General features: G+C 36.7%; 1 protein-coding gene across 2 annotated transcripts in view; it reads right to left on the bottom strand.

Moving 5' to 3' along the window:
* Window positions 1-378: 378 nt before the first annotated feature.
* The window catches only part of GABRA1 (gamma-aminobutyric acid type A receptor subunit alpha1), a 39,206-nt gene continuing 17,750 nt past the window's right edge, over window positions 379-21,834 (bottom strand). For both annotated transcript variants that reach the window (XM_059483337.1, XM_059483338.1), the window contains exons 5-10: window positions 18,743-18,963; window positions 17,084-17,166; window positions 12,405-12,548; window positions 9,265-9,417; window positions 6,540-6,742; window positions 379-3,203 (exon numbers count right to left, since the gene is read on the bottom strand). In XM_059483337.1, the coding sequence (XP_059339320.1) occupies window positions 2,895-3,203; window positions 6,540-6,742; window positions 9,265-9,417; window positions 12,405-12,548; window positions 17,084-17,166; window positions 18,743-18,963 (1,113 nt within the window). In that variant the 3' untranslated portion in view covers window positions 379-2,894. The remainder of the gene's footprint in view (window positions 3,204-6,539; window positions 6,743-9,264; window positions 9,418-12,404; window positions 12,549-17,083; window positions 17,167-18,742; window positions 18,964-21,834) is intronic.

Here is a 21,834-nt window from a genome sequence, read left to right on the forward strand (position 1 = left end):
AAATATCTAGCTTAAATAGTCATACTTTTACTCTCAATCTCTGGTTTATCTGCCATTTTATCTGGGAGAAAATGCATTCTGTTTTGTTCCTACCTTGTATGAGTCAATGTTGTGGTAGAAAACCTTAACAATTGTTCATCTGATGCAATTAATTGCCTTACTGGATATACATGGTACAGAGTGAGCTATCTTTTCTGAATGTCAAATCAGATTTGGGAAATATTCTTGTTATATTTGTCCCTGGAAAACACTGGACAGAAAAGCACATCTATTAAAACTGCATTCATTACCAAATCCAAGGCTTTGAATGAATAGCAGCTAATCAGGCAATGTGTCATAAAAGGCAGTAACTAAAGAAAACCAAAGTAAAACATTCACTTGCATTATTGAACATTTTTAGCTTTATTATTATAATAGAATTACAGTCTGACATAAAATAAAGAGCTTTTGCTAAACTCTGTAAAGCAATACATGCTTCTGCCATAAACAATCTCTATTAGATTTAGGTTTTATTGCCACATCACTGCACTGAGGTGCAATAAACATTCAATGTCATCTTTTTAAAATTATCTCAGGAGTAAACAGAAACTGTCCTCTATAAGAGTGTATCATTATTTTCAAGGAAGACTTACTATTATTACATGGTTTAGCAAAGCATTGTAAAAAAGCTACATAGAGAATACCTTGTCTTTGATAAACTGTGCAGTCAAGTTTATACAGTATAATACTATTGGCATAGACTAACTAAGAGGTGATATAATGCAATCATTGCATAGCAAAAAGCAGACTAGGTAAGTAATATTCACATCTAATGTGCAAAATGCAGACCAAAAGGTAGCAATGAATTGCTAGAAAGATAAAATGCCCTAAATGAACACACTAGTTTAACGCCAAAAATAACAAGATAAACAAGTACACAGAAGTTAAAGAGCCATAGTTTATTTTTTTCTATACATATATCTACACATGATACCAGAGATGAAACATCCCCTTTTAAAATAAGATCCAATCAGATAACTTATCAAGTTCAGACAGGACTAAATGTTAGACAATGAAGAATTATTAAAAAAAATAAATCTCTAAATCAAACATTAAATATTTCCTTTTGTAGATAGAGAATGTCAACTTTTTAATTTATTAAGAGTTTAGAAATCACTGCCTATTAAACTTGACTCTCAGTGGCTGTTTCTCTAGAGGCTCATGTAGCACTGTTCCAAAATCCATTCAATGGCATAAATTACCTTTTTAAATTGATTCTTGCAAATATCCACCATTCTTCCAGTCTCTTTGAAAAAACTTTATCTGAAAGTTTATTTCTAAGAGTTAGCAGTAATAATACTGACTAGAATTTTTTTAAAGGGAGCACAATACCTGCAAAATGGACATCTTGTATTTAAAGCCCTTACATATTGTTCCTACAAATATATTGCTACAGTAAAAATGAAATGTAGTAAGTTTACTCAATAAAATCTATTTTCCTGTACATTCTTTTATGTATGACTTCTTTTTATTTAATGCTACATATATTACATCGCTTATTGTAACAGTTATGTTTCAGCAAATATAGCAGTAATATACAGATGAATTTCTGTCTTAACAAATATTTCACCATTTTTACCTACCAAATATAATCCCATACTTTAGTGTTTATGCATGACCTGAGCAGACCAGTCATTAATCTAATAGTATACATTGGATGACATTGTCAAATTGCAAGCTGCTGTACACTTAACCACTTTACAAATGGAATAAATTCCAAGCACTTTCTGCTTATTTATTTTTGTAAGCTTTCCAGTACTGTTGATTTAATTTTTTTCCTTTAATTCAGGCTCTAAATATGTTTTATTGAGCATTTAACAACATATTAAGAGCTAAGAGGTGAATCCTACACAATGTTTTAAGAACACAACTTTAAAAAAGTAAAAAAATGTACAATCTCATGCTGCATATTTACAGATATTATTTAAATACTATATTTTATCTTTCTGCTATTCATAAATCTCAGTCTAAAGCTTCTTTTAATGTATCATTTTATAAAAGAATACATTCAACATATCTAGAGCTTGCAAAAATTTTGTTGTTTGTGTTTTTTTGTTTTAACTCTCTAAAACATAGTGATGAGTAAAAGCTATCTTTAAAGCATCCAGGAATTGTTTGGATTACACAGGTGATAGTAGAAATTTGGGATCTGCACTTGGTTGTGCAACTGGTTTTAAATCTAGTCTAGTGACAACTTAATGCTTGGAACGAGCTTGCAGTAAGAGAGCAGATTAAAGCATTTGTTACCATTAGATCTTATGTGCTATACAGTGACAAACTGTACCTAGAGTGAGTAGATTTCCTTTCTCATTAAAGACTATTTAATATTATAAGTCAGGTAGTTTGGAACAGAGAAGAGAAAAGGGATTAGGAAAATAACATATCTTATGGGATTCAGCAAATGGAAAGCTTTACATCCTTGAAAAGATTATAAACAGTGGCAGAATAAATGACACAGTCTAAGATGTGCATCAGGAATGTCATAAAGAGAATTTCCCCCATCCCTACAATCTTCTGAATAAAAATATCTTTTTCATATACATATACACTATCTTTTGGGGATATTCAGTACTAAGCTTGCTACAAATGGTTTCTTTTTTTTCCACCCTCCCATTATTCTACAACTCTTCCATCTCCAAAATCACTTTCCCAAAGTATATAGTTTATAACATTCTCTCCCTCACACACAGTTTTTTTTTTTTTTAATATACAGTTATATTTTACCTTTTGCTAACTAAAGAAACCTTTATTTTCTTTAAGACAGAGGCAATGAAGCAAATGGGAATTACTGTATGTGAAAAAGGGAAGCAATTCCCAGAGCAAAAGACAAAACAGAACTATCTGAATAAATGAGGTTATTGATGTGGAGTTTGAACCTTTAGCTGGGGCTCCCTGTTTAAATAGGTGGCCCAGTAGACTAAATTAAAGATTCCAAAAAGCAGAGGGAAGGCTATTCTCGATAGCCGATCAATTTTACTGACGCTGTTAAAAGTTTTCTTGGGCTCTGCAGGTTTTGTTTCTGGCTTCACTTCTTTGGGCTCGATTGTTGCACTTTTAGCAATGGTTGCCAACCCAGGGTCCCTTGCAATATTAGGGGTGTAGCTCGTAGCTGTAGCTGTGTATGTGTTGTTTTTCTTGATGAGAGGATCCTTCACTTTCTTTGGCTGAAGAAAGAAGAAAATATTTCATTCTCAATACCTTCTCAACAGATGAAACTATGAAAAAGCAGTGTAATATTTTGCAATTAATCCAATTCATAGCACAAAGTGTAATAAGCTGTAAGAGAGAAGTTAGTTCTGGATATATAACTCATGCAGAATATTTAGGCGACAATAAATACAAAATCATCCATTTCTATTACTTGTATTAGATAAACCAAATTAGGTGATAGCTAAAAATGAGGCCTGATAGCTAGGCTCACTGGCAAAATCACCTTTAATGATAATAGCAGTGAAACAGCACTCATAGTTCAATATTCTCACAATCTGTTTCCCTTGATCAGGATAAAACTTAGAAGATGCCAAATTCTTAATGTAGCCTTCCAACATTAAGGCAAATATTGTGATATGAAGAGTTTTAACATAATTTATACACAAAAATACACACTAAATTATCATGTAACCATGCACTAAAGGAGTGGTTTACTCAATAAGATGAAAAGCTGTCAGTATTCTGCTCACTAATGGTTTACACCAGAGGCACATGAATTATGGATTAGGAACTTAATGTTCTTCTTTGAATCTTAAAATTGGATCATAATGGCTGAAATGACATTCCATATGCAAAGACTTTAATGTCTGTATGACTTTTTCATCCACCTACTTATATTGCTAAAGCAAGAATATATTGAATATCTTTTAGGAGAGGGAGGCTTATTGAGCTTATTTAAACTTATTTTGTCCCTAGGTCTTTATATTTTCTAGTATTCTATTTTTGGGATCTACTTGTAAAAAGTAACTAAATTTTGACGTCCAAGCATACCAGTTAGAATTCAACTGTCCATTTTCTGGCAGACAAAACCTGTTCTTCAGGATAATCACAGAAGAGAGATGTAGTGGGTCATTAAGAAGGCGTAAGGATTCCTCCAATTATGAGGAAAAAACCCAACAAAACAAAAAGCAAAAACCAATTCCAACAGCTTAGCAAAATCTTCAGGCAGTATTTGCCACAAAAAGAAAAGGCAAATGTTATCCACTTTATCCTCTTGAGATGGGGGAAGATATGGTTGAAGAGAAAATATCAGTGGAATTTGATCTGTTATGTCATTTCACAAGACAGCAAACACAATTCTCTGTTTTCAAGAAGCAGCTGCCCCAGGGAGGCAATACTTTTGTGTGGTCACAGTACCTTTAATGACAGATGAACCATAAGTTAATGGCTACTCTGACCCTCTAATAATGGAGTTTTGATTAAAAAATTCTTGTTCAAGAGATGAACACTTCAGGGAGTGAGCAGACTCCTGCTGCACACATGGGAAGAGGAAATGAAGCTGCAGAAGCCTGAGGGCAGATGGGGCAAGGCTTGTGGAGGAACAGCTTTGGAGCCCTATGCTGGATGGGAATGTAGGCTCAAATGTTAAAATTATGGCACTTAGTAAGGAAAGGGATTCACTTCATGACTCTGATGTAGAGGTTCTTTAATTCATGGCAATAAAATTCTTAGCTTTAGGCCAAGAAAAAGCTTCAAATCTTCAGAGCAAACAGGTTAAAAATATTCCAACAAAAAAAGACAGGTCAGGTTTTATTTTGTTGTTTATTTTGTTCTTTTTTTTTGTTATTTTGCCTTTGGTTTCGCTTTTTTGTTTGTTTTGGGGTTTGTAGGGTTTTTGTTTGTTTGTTTGTTTTGTTTTTGGCTGTCCATTTTTTCCCCTCCCAGGTAGGGAGGCTGCTAACATGGTTACTGAGTGTAAAGGCAGTCTTGTTTGCTGCTCATTCAGATACTCTGGTGAGCAGCAATAAATCCAGCAGACAACGAGCAGCTTCACTGAAGTCTCAGAGGAAACCCTTTCAATAGATTTAAATGTCATTAGAAATCTGATCCACAGAAAACTCTGACACCAGCCAGGGTCTTAATATTTCATGTCAAATTCAACTTCATGAACAAGCAATATGACAGCTAATTAGAGCTCTAAATTTGATTAAGCTGTGATGCTCTGATCATTGTGAGCTTGCCTTGCTCTCTTTTCCTCACTGCAGAAAACTCACAGGTACCAGCAAGTGACACATAAAGCCCCTTACCTGCTAACAAGCACAAAGCCATAAATCTTCCAATGTTTTAAACTATGGTTGTTGTGGTTGGTATTGTGTAGGGTTTTTTTTAGAATGTAATTTTCTTGGTAACAAATGAAACAGCTCATTATAGTAACTACATTACAAGAGAGGATAAATTAGTAAGGCAATATTTAATATTTAAGGACACAGTTCTGTCAGTTAATTTTATAACAAATGAAAACACAGAAGGAATCAAAAAAATTATTTTCAGTGAAAGTATCATCAATAACTGATAACTCAACATTCAGCAGCAGTTCTGCAGCTCATTACTGTATTGATACTTCATTCATTTGTTCTACAATACTCTTGTAGTAGTTGCCATGGTATAAATGCTCTAATATAATTTGGAGGTTTTTTTACTGACTTATAGAACTAATATACATAAATAACATGTATATAATCCTGATTTAAAAATATATCATTGCATACCAGTGAGTTACATCTGCTCATCCAAATACCTGTTCTGTGGGATCTCTAGTCTGTGTTTATTTAACCCAACTGAATGAGTTTGCTCACAGAAGCGGCTGATATGGTAATTCATAGGAAACAGCAAAATTCTTTCATCCCCTACATGTCCTCAACCATTTCTTGATGCACCTGTGGTTTATGGACCAGATCTGATCCCAGACCTAAATAATCACTGGGAGTTTCTCTGGTGTATTCATGGAGGTACAGATCAGGATTGCACACTCACAGCATAGCTCTCAATTCGTCCTTCTAAATAAACACATTTTTCCCATAGCTAAGAAAGGAAAAAATAATTCCTGTGATGATTTATTTGGTCATGATGATAGAGCAGCGCTTCTGAATGTTGTGCTGGGGACCACTATACCTTGGGAACTATCAAAAACTGCAGCTACAAATTTTTTTTCTTACATTTACGCTGAGACATCCACACTTTCTCTTGTTCAAACAGAAAAACGTAATTGCCTTCCCTTAAAATAATACATGTTGATTTTTTTTTCTGCTCAATTCCCGAAGTCAAAATCTCAGTAGAACATTTCATTATTAATAGCATTAGCTATCACCCGGTATGTCAGTAGTATTTAGGTATTAAATGTCTAAGTAATCATGGCATAGAAACGCTGTGCGTGGACACAGCAGCAAACGCTTGGAGCAATGACTGTTGTACATAATAACAATTTTTTAATGTGTTAAGCCCCTCCCATAGGGTGACCCGGTGTGGCAGAGTGTGTGTGACCTTTTGGGGTGGCTGTGGGGCAGGGTTACCTTTTCTGGCACCACGCTCTTGCCGTCCCAGGCGTAGCCCCTCTTGGTGAAGTAGTTGACGGTGGCGAACTCGATGAGCGCCGAGAAGACGAAGGCGTAGCAGACGGCGATGAACCAGTCCATGGCCGTGGCATAGGCCACCTTGGGCAGGGAGTTCCTGGCACTGATGCTCAGGGTGGTCATGGTCAGCACTGTTGTCACTCCTGCAAAGCAGAGTTTGGGTCTTCAGGATATGTTTGTGCTTCATTCCCCAGCTGCTGTAGGTGGTAAAGCCTTTTCTACACCCCTGGTTCTTACAAACTTCCCCGCCTGAGGTCAGTTTCTAAATGAGGGTATCAGGTTTTGAGTTCTGTGAAAGTTGCAGGATTTTCAAAACATTTTTTATGCTTTTATTCTTTGATGTTGTTATAATAGAATACTATTTTTAAAGGTGGAATGCAAATAATAATTTATGAACTACTTTACTCTTCCTGATATTTGAGGGATTTCATTGCAGTTCTTTATTCATGCGCTGCAAATTATACTACAGATATATCAATTTAACATCTTTAGGTCTTTCTTGCAGCGGTTCTGAGATACTTAGAAAACAAAAAAAAACCTTGTTTCAGCTTATTTAGGATATTATACTTCAAAAATATATTCAAGGGCACCAAAATTCATGTGTTATTTCATTTTTTTGAATTGACAGTTTTAAAGATTTCTGTCCCTTTATTCACTGACACCCTGAACATAGCAAAGATTTTATGTAAGAGTGACAGCATAATTTGCATTTCTGATATCAGAGCTTCTCACTGCTGAACCTTTCCTCTCACCTGGCCCCAGAGAGAAAGCAGGAGTGCACTGAATTCACTCTGCTTGCAGCTGCTTGGCAAAACGGATCTCGGAGCGCACGCAAGGCATTTACATCAAATCACATGTCCACAAGTTACCTTGACAACTGCACTGTCATGTCTCCAATGTGTCTGGCAAGTTCATCTTTGCTGCACTGAGTGTTAGTGGAAATGAACAGTGTTCTAAAATAGGTCACTTAATGAACAACATATTTACGTGGTAGTGTGAAGAGCTTGAATTATTAGTGCCTAATGAGGAAGCAATTTCTCTTTCTTGAGATGCAACCAAATGTGCTCTTTGACTTATTGTTAGTGACCTTATGTTTCTCTTACATAGTAGCAGAGAAAAGATTTATAACTTCTATTATCTGTAGTACTGAGTGGGCTAAAAGATCAATGTTGTCCTTCTGTGTGTATATGCATTCATGCAAGATGTTCTGAAGCTTTGTTTCACTGTCATTTTGAAATGAAAAAGCTATCTTGATATATAATGATGGAGCAAACACAAGAGTATTTACTAAATAACTGTCTTCTAAAATGAAAACTGAGAAATTTGTGGGTTCTTGAGCCTGTGAAGATAGCAGTTTGAAAACTGTGCAGTATTGTATCTTATCCACTGAGACTAGGAAATTCTGTTCTCCATCTAATGACTGTGAAGTACAGCATTTCAAACTGATGATCAGACATTTCTTTTAAAATGGTATGGGCAAAAAGAGGTAAAATAGTTACAATTTAAATGGATTTGACTATAAAACTCCTTAGTAGAGTAGTTCTCAGCAAAGATGATGTTAAAAATTCAGAATTAATTTTAGTTGCTCTTCTAAACAATATTATGTAAATCAAATTTGATTATACTGTAGTCTAAACCACTGTTCTGCAAATGCACATCTGTCTATCAACAGAAAGTCACTGCTTGGTTCATGAGGTCTAAGGGTATGCAAGTTGTGATTGATTTCCAGAGAAATTGAGAAACTAAAGCACAGCTGTGAATGGTGCAAGAAAAGATCCATAAAAATAGCTCTTGCTCAACTCAAGCTTCAGAGGCTGCAATTCTCCACAGCGACTCTCCGGCTTTGCCACATTCAGAATAAATGGGTTAATTCTCTTTGGCAAAGCCAGAGGGCCCAAAGCATCCTGTCCTTGCAGTGCCCTGAGGCAGCAAAACGAGTGTCAAAGCCAGCTTGGCTGGGGATGCTTCCACCTCCTGCCAAAGGTGTTCAGCAGTCCCATCTGGAGATCACCAAGGACTAGGTCACAGAGCAGAAATCTCAGGCTCTAGCTTTCCTAAACGAAAATTCATTGCCTTTTTTTTTTTTTTTTAATACGTTCTTGATTTGGGTTAATATCACCAAAGTTTTAAGATAAGCATTTCCAAGCAGTGCTTAAACTCTAGGGAGCAGCTGTATAAACTGGAGGGTCTTTAGATTGTCTGCTAACTGCATTCCTTGAGTGCATATATTCACTGCTGTAACACAATAAATTGTTGCTCATCTAACAGTAGCCTGTAAAAAGGATTAAGGAAAAAAAAATAATTTTCTGAGGGCCTAAAGATATCAAATGGCAGATACCCATTGATTAAAGCCTTTTTGATAATCCCATGATTAACATTATTGCCATTGTCAGAGATGTTTTATTCATAATCTCATTGTTTTGGAATATTAAAATGGTAATGGATGGCTTGAGGTATTTTCAGGTCTCTTTTTACAGTCAGTTCCAAATCAGTTTAAAAGCTTTGGACCTATATCTTCACAATGAAATTTGTTAGCTCTTGTGTGCTGCAACTTGCCCAGGCTCACACTGTTCTCCAGTACCATGTTACAATAACTACATTTACAATAACATTTCTGAAACCCAATTGCCTCATGGTTGCCAGGAGGTTTACAGGTCTTGCTTACCAAACACAGTTCTTGCTGGGACAGATTCTCTGTTAAGCCAGAAGGACACCTGTGACAATATCACCGTCATGATGCATGGCAGATAAGTCTGGATGACAAAGTAACCAATCTTCCTCTTCAAATGAAAATGTGTAGTCATAACAACATATTCCCCTAAAACCAAGAAAAAAAGAACATTAAAGCTTTTATAAATATACCCATCAGAGCTCTTTGTAGAAAGTATTTTTCATTCCATTCACCCCTACTATAAAATAGAAATCCTCAAATCAAAATGGTTCAGCTCTGAAGAAAACACTGAATAAACCTGGTCGGTTTTTAAATTTTTCCTTAAGAATACAATATTAGACTGTTCTGGGAAATGCTAGTCAAATTTGCATATTTGCTCTGCTGAGTAGTGAATGAAAGTCTGCATTAACTGGTGGCTGTTTAAAGCTCTTGTAGAAAGTCTTATTCCATTAGAGGATGAAAAGACACCACAGCATAACCATGCAAACACAACCTAAAGACTAAATCAAGACAACCTCCAAAAAATGTTTCTGTTGGGCCAAGCTTAAGATGTAATTGCTGATGTGATGGTGTTTACATGACCACTGTTGGTGCCTTATGTACTCTAAAGTGTCTCTGCTCTGCTAATTTAGGACCTTAGTAAATTATTTTTCTCTCCTGAAATAAATGATTACTACAAGAATAGCACACAATATTTTCATTAGCCCTAATGCTTTTGGAGCTAAAAAGTTGTATGGTCTAGGTGCTCTAAATGCAAGGAAAATTAATTTTTTTTAATATATAAACAAATTTTACTTATACTTGCAATATTAAATATAAATATATCTAATACTCTAATATACTCATGTCATTCCATAAACCTTTCTTGCCAGCAGAGCAAATATTGCTCATTTTCAGATCATTATTTATATAATTTAAAATGGATTTTGACAAACTGTATATTCTCCAAAGTCTGAAAATCCTATTGTTTTTATTTTTTATATATTTGTTTTTTTAGTAGACTGATTCTTCTTATTATGCAATGAATGTCTTAGGAATGAAACAAGTAGACACATAACTGAGTGGAAACTTCTGTCTAGATTAGAGATGACATGTGAAATTACTGTAGTTCTATTTTAAAATGTAGGCAGATGGAAGGAGAAAACTGCTCTTGTACAGGAAAAGCTTAAACTTGATTGAAAAACTATGTCTAGACATTGACTGCTTATGCACAGAGCATGTCAAATGCCCATTTCTGTAATGCAGAGTCCAGAAGAACATTCATTTGAGCAATCTTGCTCAATTTCTAACCCCAAGGAAAGCTTATTCATAAGATATGACAATACTCTTTCAATAGAAAAGACAGCAGCAAAGGGGGAAAGAGAATAAATTTTAAATTGAATGGTAAAGCAAAGGATACAAAAGGATTTTTTTAATTTTAAAAATAGGAATGGTTGTAGTATAGTGGGAATTATTACTTAAGTTTTGCTCGCTTTTCTTTAGCTTTCACTGAAACAAACTCCTTCTCCTCTGTACCAGAGATTATGATCTTACAAAAGGTGCCAGTCTTGGCTAGGAGAGCCAACAATTTAATTTTATCTACTTAAAATATGACGTGGGAAACTATTTTAATGCAATCAGATATAGAATGTGCACAACGGTGTGTCAGAATTAATTCACTGATTGTAGATGGCAAGCTAAGAATACAGAGTGAACACACCACTGTACTCTGATGCTTTATTTAGCTGCCTAAATTATCAAAGTATTTTTAACCTCTGGGAAATGAGAACAAGATCCAAAGCATAAAGGCAATTAAAAAGACAGGGATTACTCTCATCTGTGAAGCACTGCAGCAGGTCTGAGCTGGGAGTCAGATAAAGGCAATGCTGAGGGAGTGAACTGGGCAAAGCAGAGGCCTGCAATGATGCTCTGCACCTCAGTTACAAGGCAAAACCTTGTTCTGAAGTTTCCACAGCACCAGTGGACTGCACTCATTGGGCACCACTCATTAGAGGATAGTAGATATTTGATAAGATTGATGGAGCTGACTGCAGGGCATGAAAGCACTCCAGTTATTCACTGCAGCTTTGGCTTCCCATCTTTTCTGCCTTCCTTTAATTGAATAGCATCACCACATTTGTGACAGCTGCTGATCACTCTCATAACTTTCCAATTCCTCTGGGGTTCTGTTTTGAAAGCATTGCAACACAGTCATAAAATTCCCTACAATCTAAAATTTCAAATAGCTCTTGAGCAAGATATTGACTATATTCACGGTGTCTGTTTGCTGGGCTTTCACAAGTTGCAGCTTATACATCTTATATTCTCTTATCTCATCTTTTCTTACCCAAGGAAGTTAAAAATAAAGGTATTTCTTCTTAGATAAATTGCTTTTGGTCCACTGACCAGTCAAGCTGGTTGACAGACTTCTAGTTCATGCCAGTGCTCAGATCCTTACTGCATCTAGATTGTCCAAATTATTAGAAAATAAACCTTAAAAAATTTACATCTTGAAACAAGCACTGCAAAGTTAAAAAAACAAGGGGCTGTAGCCAGCTTCAAGGTTTCAGGTGTGTCATACTGTAAATGTCAGCTGTATTTCTGTATCTCATTAAATTTCTGGAGTTAAGGCTGTGCCAGGATTAAAGGAAATCATGTTTGGATGTTTTGGAAGAAAACATCGTGCTCTTTTCATCGAAATCGTGTCTCGGATGGTTCTGAGTTTGATGACAGTTTTTTTTCATTCTCTAAATACTTCCTTGAAAAACTATGTACTTGCTTTTAGTAACTTCACTGCCCCCAGAAATGCCATCTTTGAGGATTCATATTGTTATACTATTTTTATCAGCCTATATAGTAAGTAAATAATATGAGAAGAACATGAGGAGTGCTTCTTTATTACATAAATTATTGGTTTTTCTGGCTAGATCTGACACTGTAGGAAGCTTTTTAATTGTTCAAATATTTTTGCCACCAGTTGAAGTAGGAAAATAATCCCAGGATGTATTATCTTTTCAGAGTCATGTTTTCCTAATCCGAAGTACATATATTACAATTTACCCCTCACTCTTACGTCTTTGTATTTTTTACAAAGATCTGCTCTGAATTACATCTCGACAGTTAAATATCACCCTTCCAAGGTATCTGTCACAGACCTGTGCTGGACTGCACAATGCCAGAGTCCACAGTTTGTCCCAGCAGATCGTACTGGTTCAGTCGAGAGCCATCTTCAGCCACCACCACCGACCTCGCTGGTTCCCGTGTCCACTCGTACACAACCTCTGCTCTGGTGTAAGCATCTGATGTAAAACAAATACAGTGCATGGCAGCCTTGCACTTTCTGTTGCCTCATGGTTTTGTCAGAATAATGTTTTTGAGCAGTAGTTTGAATATTTAATTCTCTTTAATTATCTGTAGAAACCCGCAACTATCTTAATGGAATTTATCTATAGGAAGTATAACTGATTTTTAAAAAATAGGTAAATAGCTGCTGAGGGGCTGGATTAAGGTTGGTCTTCCATGGCATGAAAATATTTCTCTCATATATTTCCTGCTTAGGTAAAGAAGTGGAGTGAGAAGTGGAATTTCATGAGCATGGAAGAATCCCAATGCTTTTTCTCACTTCTAGCTACTGTACAGAAAGATGAGCCCCAAACTTTTCAATTTTTCATAGTGTGATGTTGTCTGGGCCTCTGTAAATCCTCCTCAGAGTGGCTTCAGTGATCCTCTCATCCTCAGCCTGGCTACAGCTCCATTTTGGTCATGCCCCATCACACTGTGCTTGCTGTGAAATGGGCCTAGCAAACACTTCTGAGGCTGCCTAGGAGAAAGCGAGTTTAAATCACAATTAGTTTATTTTTTGGTTTTGGCTTTGGTTATTTCTGAATAGTCCTTGCACTCAAGAGTTGAGTTTGGAGCAAGGCAAAAGCAAAGTACTGTGGGCTCTCCAAGCCCAAGCAGTGTGGTGTGTTATACAAATCATTCAGCAGCATCTACACATGCCATTGAGGGGCTTTGTGCTGTTATTTATGTTCTTTCCAGAATCGAGCTACACATAAATATTTTTAATCCTAATTCCATAGTAAAATTCTGCTGTCATTTTGTGGGGTCTGGAATCTGGCAGCTCCCACTTGGAGCAGTTGGGTGGGAGTTAATTGACTACATGGAGGCAGCTCATGTAATTCTTTACACCTAAAAAGTACCCAAAGGCTTGAATGGGAATGAATGTGTGGCCAGAATCTGCATCAAGCTTGCACCCACCAAAGGCAGCTGGAGCAGGATGGGGCATCCAAAATAACAGAAGGATTCTACCTACAAGATGAGAATTTCCCTTTTTTCAGACTGACAAGCAGTGACTGATTCACTTGACCTCATTTGTGAGTTAGCAATTTTACCTTATCAGTGTAAGAGATGACAGCTAGTAATTGAAGAGTTGGTTGGGTAGAATGTGCTGGTAAATTAATTGCATGGCATTTGATTCTGCATTATTGAAGCTGAAGAGTGCTTTTATCTTTGGGCTTCATATTCCCTAAGCACTGTAACATATCTTGGAATATGTTTTTGGAGTCAATGGCAAAAGCAAATCTACATCTTAATAATTCTGACTTTAAAAATAATGGCCGGAGTAAACACAGAAATTGACTTGCTAATCTAGTCATATAAAGACAGTAATAAAATTAATTTTCCACAAAAAAAGCATTTGTTGTGGAATATGAGACTAGCTTGGAAGAGTCTGAGCTACTGAGAACGACTGGGTTGGTTTAGAGGGAAGGGGCTGCACTGGGCAGAGCCAGAATTGAGCTGCCAGATCTGGTGCTCAGTTCTGCTGCCCCCCTCAGCTCCCAATTCACGTTGCATAAGCAGCAATGCAGCCAGCTGCTCCCATCACTGCTGGTTTCCAGAGTGGCCTCAGTTTTAAACTGACAATCAGATGTTTGTGGTAAGAGTTGAGGAGAGCATCTGCCTTTGTGATTTTGTTTTGCCAACATATGGCATTTTGTTGTTCCAGAATTTCTTTAGCATTTGTCACATTGAATTTACACTGGAATAACCTCTAGCTTAAGCTGCTCTTTGGCAAATCACTTTAGCCTTGGAGCTGGGTCAAACATTTATTGGTCCCTACAGCATGGGCAGAGTCCACAGGAGATGTGCAGCTCCTTCACTGTGAGGCTTTTAGGAATCCAGCTCCAAGAAGTGATGAGTAACAGTGGAGGACATAAAAAACCTCTTATCCAATTTAATCTAAAACAAATGGAGCTAGGCAAACACTACCTTGGGGAGCTAAGTGTTAGATTGTAGTCTGCACTTTAAGCATGGATTTTGTGACAATTAAATTCATTCCCAGTAAATTTTCCAGTCCATTAAGATGATTATAATTAATTGCTTTAGTTTGACAAAAATGTCCCAAATGTATTTAAATATGATTCCCACTTAAAAAGTGGAAATTAATTATAAGATCTATTCTTTTTTTATGTGTAACTGTGAGTCCCACTTTCATAACTTGCTTGGATTCAGCCATTTCTCCTTTGGAGATATTTCTATTTTTATTAAGAATGAAATATTGAGAGAAATACCCTATAACTTGATAATTATAGCATATGATCAGATGAGCAGGAAGGGAGAGATTCAGCTTTAAGGGCTGTTTTCAACAGTGAATTCTTCATGCAGTATTTGCAGTAAAACCACATTACAGAAGGATCCTCCCCACGAGGATCCCAAATTAGGAGCTCGCCTGAATTTAGTGGGTGAATGAAAAGTTTCCTTGAGACCTCCTTGATTTTGTCTAATGATCTTTCCAAGCATTTGTAGTTACTTGTTTTTTTAGGACAACTGCCGTAGAACATTAGTGTTCAAACAAAAACACAAACAAACAAAACAACAACAACAACAAAAATCCTGTGAAACATGACAGTCCACAGCTGTACTCGGAGTATAGAATGTCAGTTATTGCTATTGAGTGGTGTAAGAAGTGGTCTTTTATCAGAAATATCAATGTTTTTTATTTTTGTTCAATTAAGAAAAGTATATTATGAAAATATTTTTTAAGGTTAAAAAGATCAGTTTTGGTACAAAAGATGCAGATACACTTGCATGTTTTTCTGATGTCTTGTTCTTGCCTTCTGGTGTGGTTCTGAACTTGTATGCAAATCCACATTATCTATCCTTTTTATTTAATAATTTCTGCAAATCTTAGTCATTTAACTGAGGCAAAGTCCTCAGTAATCTGGAAAGCTGTGCACTGTGTGAACAAAGAGTACATTAATCTGGGACACAGTGAGCCGGAAAGAACTCAGTGTAGGAAAAGAATGGGAAATACTGCTCATGCTAGGGAGGGTCTGGTGCTTGGGCTGTGCTTCAGTGATGCACAGATGTTCTGATAGGTGTCTTGTCGTGTCTATAAAATTCAGTCTAGTAAATCAGATTTGTTCAGAGACTGCTCCTGGTTTAAATTGCCATTAGCACGTTTGTTGCAGGCTCGGCCACCTCCCTGCCCCGCAGTTCCAGCACGACGCCTGCAGGGACACCTTAGTGAGCACATCAAAAGAAATTCGATCCTGCAGCCACTCCTGATCCCGCTGGGATCTTGGGTGCACGGGTCTCTTATTAATCAAGAACCCAGCGCAGTATCTGTCCTGTTATAAACCGGAGCACAGCTTCCCCTCGCTCCACTCTCTTTCACGAGGAATTTGGGAAGATTTATTTTAAGTGCTCTCTAAGAAAACATTCAAGGAGCAAACTCTTCTTGTCAGTTATATTCCAAGGTTGTATGAGCTTTTTGTTCTCTGAGCCTTATCTAGGAGATTAGCAGCTCTTTAAAGACAAAACATCACTGCTGTCTCATGGCCAACACAGAGCAATTCAGCCCAAAGTAAATTATCACCCTGTCGGGTACCATGTGAAGAATGAATTGGGTTTTCTGTTTGTTGACTTCCAAAATTGATCAAGTCACTAAGTAACCATTATCAGTGAAATGACCCATTTCTGTTAGGAAAAAAAGGTAGCATTGAGGAAACAATTTGTACACTATTACATCTTCCATATATTTTAACTTCCTTGTTTGTGTTAAACAAACTAGAGTAAATTAGACTGCCACTTTTTTTTTTTCTCTATGTTTTATTTCCAAAAATACTTTGTTTAGTTAAGTGTCAGGCTGCTTGCTATTCACACTGAAGTTTGGGGGAAAATTCTCAACTTATCAAAAGCTTTGTCAGTGATTGCACTGATTTCAATAATTCTGATTTCAATTATATTTCAATGACTTACTTGAATATGTTCTCTCATCTAAGGCTATCTATGCTGCAAGTGTAGGACTCTATTTGGAGGTTTCTGAGATTTTTCACTTCCAAAAATGTTCCGTGAGTGTGTAAAAATACCTTCTAATCCTAGGAAAATGTTGATCTAAACATACCAAGACTACAGTAGCAAAACTGTTTTCACCTAAACCAATTCAGTTATCCATAGCATGTATTGCTTTTCTTTAGGACTGATACTGGGTTTTAACAAAACAAAGCAACAAGATTAACAACATTTTCCATGCGACAAAATACTTTTCTAGATATTTAGAGCACTGTCATTTTCATCTTTGGTGAATGTCCACGCACCACATTGTAGAATATTTAAGACACATAAAAAAAGTCCATTATATCATATTTATATATATATATATATGTATAAATATAAGTGTATATATATATATATATAAAATAATAAAGATACAACCCTGACAAAAACGTGAAAAATAAACAAGATTAAAACCTTGAGATTTTCTCAATTGCAAAATATTCTTTTCAAGTGGCCTAAAAATGGGAGAAACCTCCATGTAAAATAAACTTACAGCTTCCAAATTTCAAGGGGCAAGCATGTGCATCCATAGGAAAGTCTTCTAAATGCATGGGACATTCTGCTCTCACAGTCAATCTATAATGGATTAATGAGCAAAAGGACACATTTATTCTAGTTTCATAGAAATAGCAAATAGACTTCTATTAAGACACATAGCATAAGTACAGCACAGTATCTGTTATGTGATTAATTACAACTGGACCTGAATTGTCTGGCTGAGGGTGCAACTGCTCTGCCCCTCTGCCCTTCCTCATGGTCCATCAGAGGCATGCTCAGGCTTCTCATTTGGTGTGAGGATTAAAATCTATTAGCAACTGCAATTGCTTCCTTGCTGCCATCATTAAATTGGCCCACTCTGGATGCTCAGACATTTGCTGAAATCATTTCATTGCTATCAGCTTGAGTGCAAACATGTTTCTCAATAAAAGAGGTTAAATGAGCTAGAAGCAGTCACATACCACACATCAGCAGAGAATGAACAGTAATACTTGAAGAGTAGGCTGAAGATTGCATTGAGGCACTTGCAAAGGTGAGGAAATAGGAATGGTTATGATCAAAAGAAGAGACACATGTGAACCATGTGCTGCCAAGATAGTGCTCCTGTGGATTAAATCCCTAACAGCTGAGCACTTAGAAAGACAAGAAAAATCGACCTGGACTTGTGTAGCTACCAGCCAAGATGATTCTACTTTAGTCCAGCCAGTCTTGAAAGATATTGCACAATAAATTGAACATCCCAAATGCCTGGAGAATTTGTTTTCTCCAAACACTTGTGCTGATTTTAAAAAACATCTTTAAATTTTTTACGGAAAACTCAGTGGTTTCACTTATGTGCTAAGTTTTCCATCTTGGCTTGAAGTCAACAGAGTCCCTTTATACCTTGTTTTGATTCCATGGGAGACATAAAGGGGGGATGTGCAGCTCTATAGAGACAACATACCCTTTTTTCATTATTTAATTTGTAGGTTTTTAGTCCAGAATGTTTGCATGACTGTATATCATCTTTATTTCAAAAGGATTTATTTAACTCCTCAAATAACTGGACAGCTGAAGTTCAGTTATCCATGAAGAGAATAATATATTTCCAATGAATGCTGTCAGCACAAAAAAAATTTTTCTCCTAACTTTCTGAATGCTTTAATCAATGGAAAAAGAAATGTCTATTTTTATGCTGTCATGCTTTATAATCCCAAGCACAAGAAATATTAAGAATGGTCAATGAATTCTGTGTGCATCTGTTAGTTCTTAGAATCTGCTTCCTATATGATCCAAAGATTAAAGACCCTTGCACACAATTTAGAAGTACAGATTACACTAAACTTTCAGGCTTTATTATACTTGCTGATGGAATCCTTGAAAGCAATGCCAAATCAAGATTCTCTGCAAACTGATGGGTTCCTAATACCCTAAGAACCTTTCTAAAATCAAGCATTAAGACGCATCCAGGGACTGTAGAGGTAGCACAGCAGGAGAGGAAAAATAAAGACTGCAAGCAGCTCTGTTTGTCCATCATCCCAAGGCCTATTGTGAAAATAATTATTAAGCAGTAATCAAATAATGCTCAAAAAGGAACCAGTTTTCTATCTGGAAAATATGCTTGCACAGGTTAAATTGTAAAACAAAATGAAGGATGTAATATTTTAGGGCTCACCTCATTGTGTATAGCAACGTCCCATCCTCTGTGATTCGTAATAGTTTATTTGGCATTGTCATGTTATGAGCCACTGACTTCTTTCCATTGTGGAAAAAGGTATCAGGAGTCCAAATTTTGCTGGCCATTAAATTATTTAACCGGAGAACAGTCATAGGTCCTTTGAATTTTAATCTCTCATCTTTCCAGCTTTGGCGGAAAAATACATCTATAGTGTATTCCTACATTAATTCAGAAAAGAAGGGAAACACTTATGATGTCATATGTTTTAATATGAGAACTTGAAAAGTATGTTCTTACCTTTCCCTAGAAGCAAGATGACTATTAATGAAATTAATCATTATCAGAAAGTTTATTTTCTGTATTACTTACAATGTACCTGGAGCTGGTTATTAAACAGTTACAACATCATTGCTGTGTTCAACACAATAAACATCAGGAAGTATTTCAAAAGTTGCCCATGAGTTAGATATAATAAAATGGAAACAAAATAATTAACCCTTTTCCCACTTGAACTGTAATTTCAAGCTGCAGGTAGGTGGTCAGTATGTGTGGCACAGGAAATGCGTCAGAGTAAAATAAGCCTTGTGAGGCAGGGTCTTAATACAGCCTTCTGTTCTAAATGTCTCGTCAGCATAAACTGGCAATCAACCTGCAGAAAGTTCACAGTTCACTGAAATTCTGTTGGTGAAATGTGGAATGGTTCATGGGTGAAATGGTTGGGCTACAAAGAGCAGGAGCTGAGGGCACCTTTGGGCCAGGAGTGACAGTCTGACTGCACAGGGACTGGGCTGGGGGGCGCAAGCAGCGGCTGACTCATGGCCATGGGGACAACCCAAATAACCAACACTCACTATGAAATTAAAGAAATATTTGTGACAAAGCAACAGCAATGAAGTTAAGAGGGAGAGATATTTTACGTATAATATTCCAACATATAGATGGGGTAAAAATGTGAAGAACCGTGAATGCAGCATAGTACAGCATTTCCCATGGGAAAATTCCATCCTCACGTGGAAGTTCAGCATTGGATCACCCTGCCCCTTCCATCTTTGATATTGTGATAAACATCAAAAGCAGTTATCCAATGTGGCTCTGAGTTACTCTGAATGAGACTCTTTTGGCTGAGAACTGGAACCTTTGCTGAGATCTCCTGCAAAAGGAGGTGCCAAATCCTGGAACAGAGAGAGCTCCTGCGTGTGAGGGCACACAGAGCTATAAGGAATAGAGCTGTCCTGAAAAACATGATAGTAAAGGGGAACATTCTGGAAGGAGCATGCAAAATGTCTCCACAGCAAATTCCTTCAGATTTGTGTTTTTTCATTTTAACAACCACCAACACTCCATACAACATAAGCACATTTGAGCTTACAAGGTTTATTCCTTGTGTAACTATTAGCAAGAAAGAATGGTGATTCTTACTGATGTGTGTTTTTCCTGCTTTTAGGGTACGAAATGCCTGAGTAATTTTTTTTCTTTTACATGGAAATGTAGTTACAAGGGTTGTTCTAATTTTGGGACATTTGGTGGATCTTTAAATTAGATTTTATTTATATCCCAGACCTGTGAATCATTTTTGTACATACTTAGTTGTATTTCCATTTTTTTAATCACTTGCTCAGTGAACTGTTGAAGCCTGAGTTTATTCAGCTTCAGTGAAAGCAGTTTGCACTTATAACCAATTATTTGCTTCAGAATTTTGCTGGGTCATGGCCTTAGGTTGAATTGCGACCAAATCCTGTCCCAGCTGTGCAGTAGAGTAGGAGAGAAGGAGGTGTAGGAGACAGTATCCATCATTAAAATTTTGGATTTCCTCCATGTTTTACTAGCACCAAAGAATATTTCCTCCTACACACATGGGAAAGGTAAAAGACATGCCCAGAAGGTGACATCATTTCAGCATGCAAGCCATTCCCTTTTTCTCTTTCAGCTGCAAAGGGGTGAGTGGGAGGTGGTACAGGTTGAGAAAAGAGAGTCTGGTTTTTCACTTCATACAAACATAAGGTTCATTTGTTGGAAAAGGACAAGGAGTCAGAAAGATTTGATAAGGGTCCTGACAGCATAAGATAAAATTCAATTAAAAAGCAGCTGAGAGGTCACGCCTGGCACAGAATCTTTCCCTATCCCAGGACATCTCACCATACAGAGTGAATTAATTTTGGCTGAGATATCTCAGCTCCTCAACTTTCTCTACCCACTTAAGCATGTGCATTAATTCTCCTCAAATGAATCCTGACAGACAGCTGATCTTTAGAGCCATCAGATATTCTGATTAGGGCTTTTTGCTACAGCAGAGGGGCACACAGAACAGGGGAGCAGAAGGATTTTCTCTAGACTATGTACAATAGCAATGCTCTGTGCACACACATGAGTGAGGTGGAATTTGGAATAAATTCTCCACAGCACAGACTCTTCATTCCACAGTATGCAGGTTAAAAACAAGATTTCTATCTGAACTTGGAATAAATTTTATGGTATTTTATGGAATATTTATAACACTTTGACTTAAATGTTCTCTAGTTTACTCTTCCAATACTTCTCCCTGGAGATTGTTTATTCACAGGGTAGACCACTCTGTGGTCTGCATGAGGTTCTGTATAGGAAGACAGTAAGGCAAATAATCATTCCCCGAAAAGCTTACTGTACAGAAAAACTGGGAATGAAGGTTTACTAGAAAAAAAATCTGTCTTTCTGAAGAAGTTAATTTTGAAACACTTCTTATTCCAAATAATACACATCAAAAATTTTCACAAAAATGACAGTTTGTATGAGAACAGCCAGGTATCTGTTGTTCAGTTCAATCCACCATGTAAGCATGTCTGAAAACCTGCAAACACGCTGAAATGATGTCACTTTGCGGGTTTTCAGGCATGTCTTTTATCTTTCCCATGCCTGAAAACCTGCAAAGCTCTTCCAAAAACGATGATTTTTAAAAAAAAATGCTTTTCTCCCATATAACTTCATTTACAAGTATAAGAACAAGCCAAGACAATCTCTTTATAGAACAACAGGTTATGTCCATGCTGCTCTTAGAGGAGTGTATTGAGAGTGGGCAGGAGCACCCTGATTGTCCACGGAGGTGCCTCCCCGCA

This window comes from Ammospiza nelsoni, chromosome 16 (assembly GCF_027579445.1).
Source record: "Ammospiza nelsoni isolate bAmmNel1 chromosome 16, bAmmNel1.pri, whole genome shotgun sequence".
Classification (NCBI taxonomy): Eukaryota; Metazoa; Chordata; class Aves; order Passeriformes; family Passerellidae; genus Ammospiza; species Ammospiza nelsoni.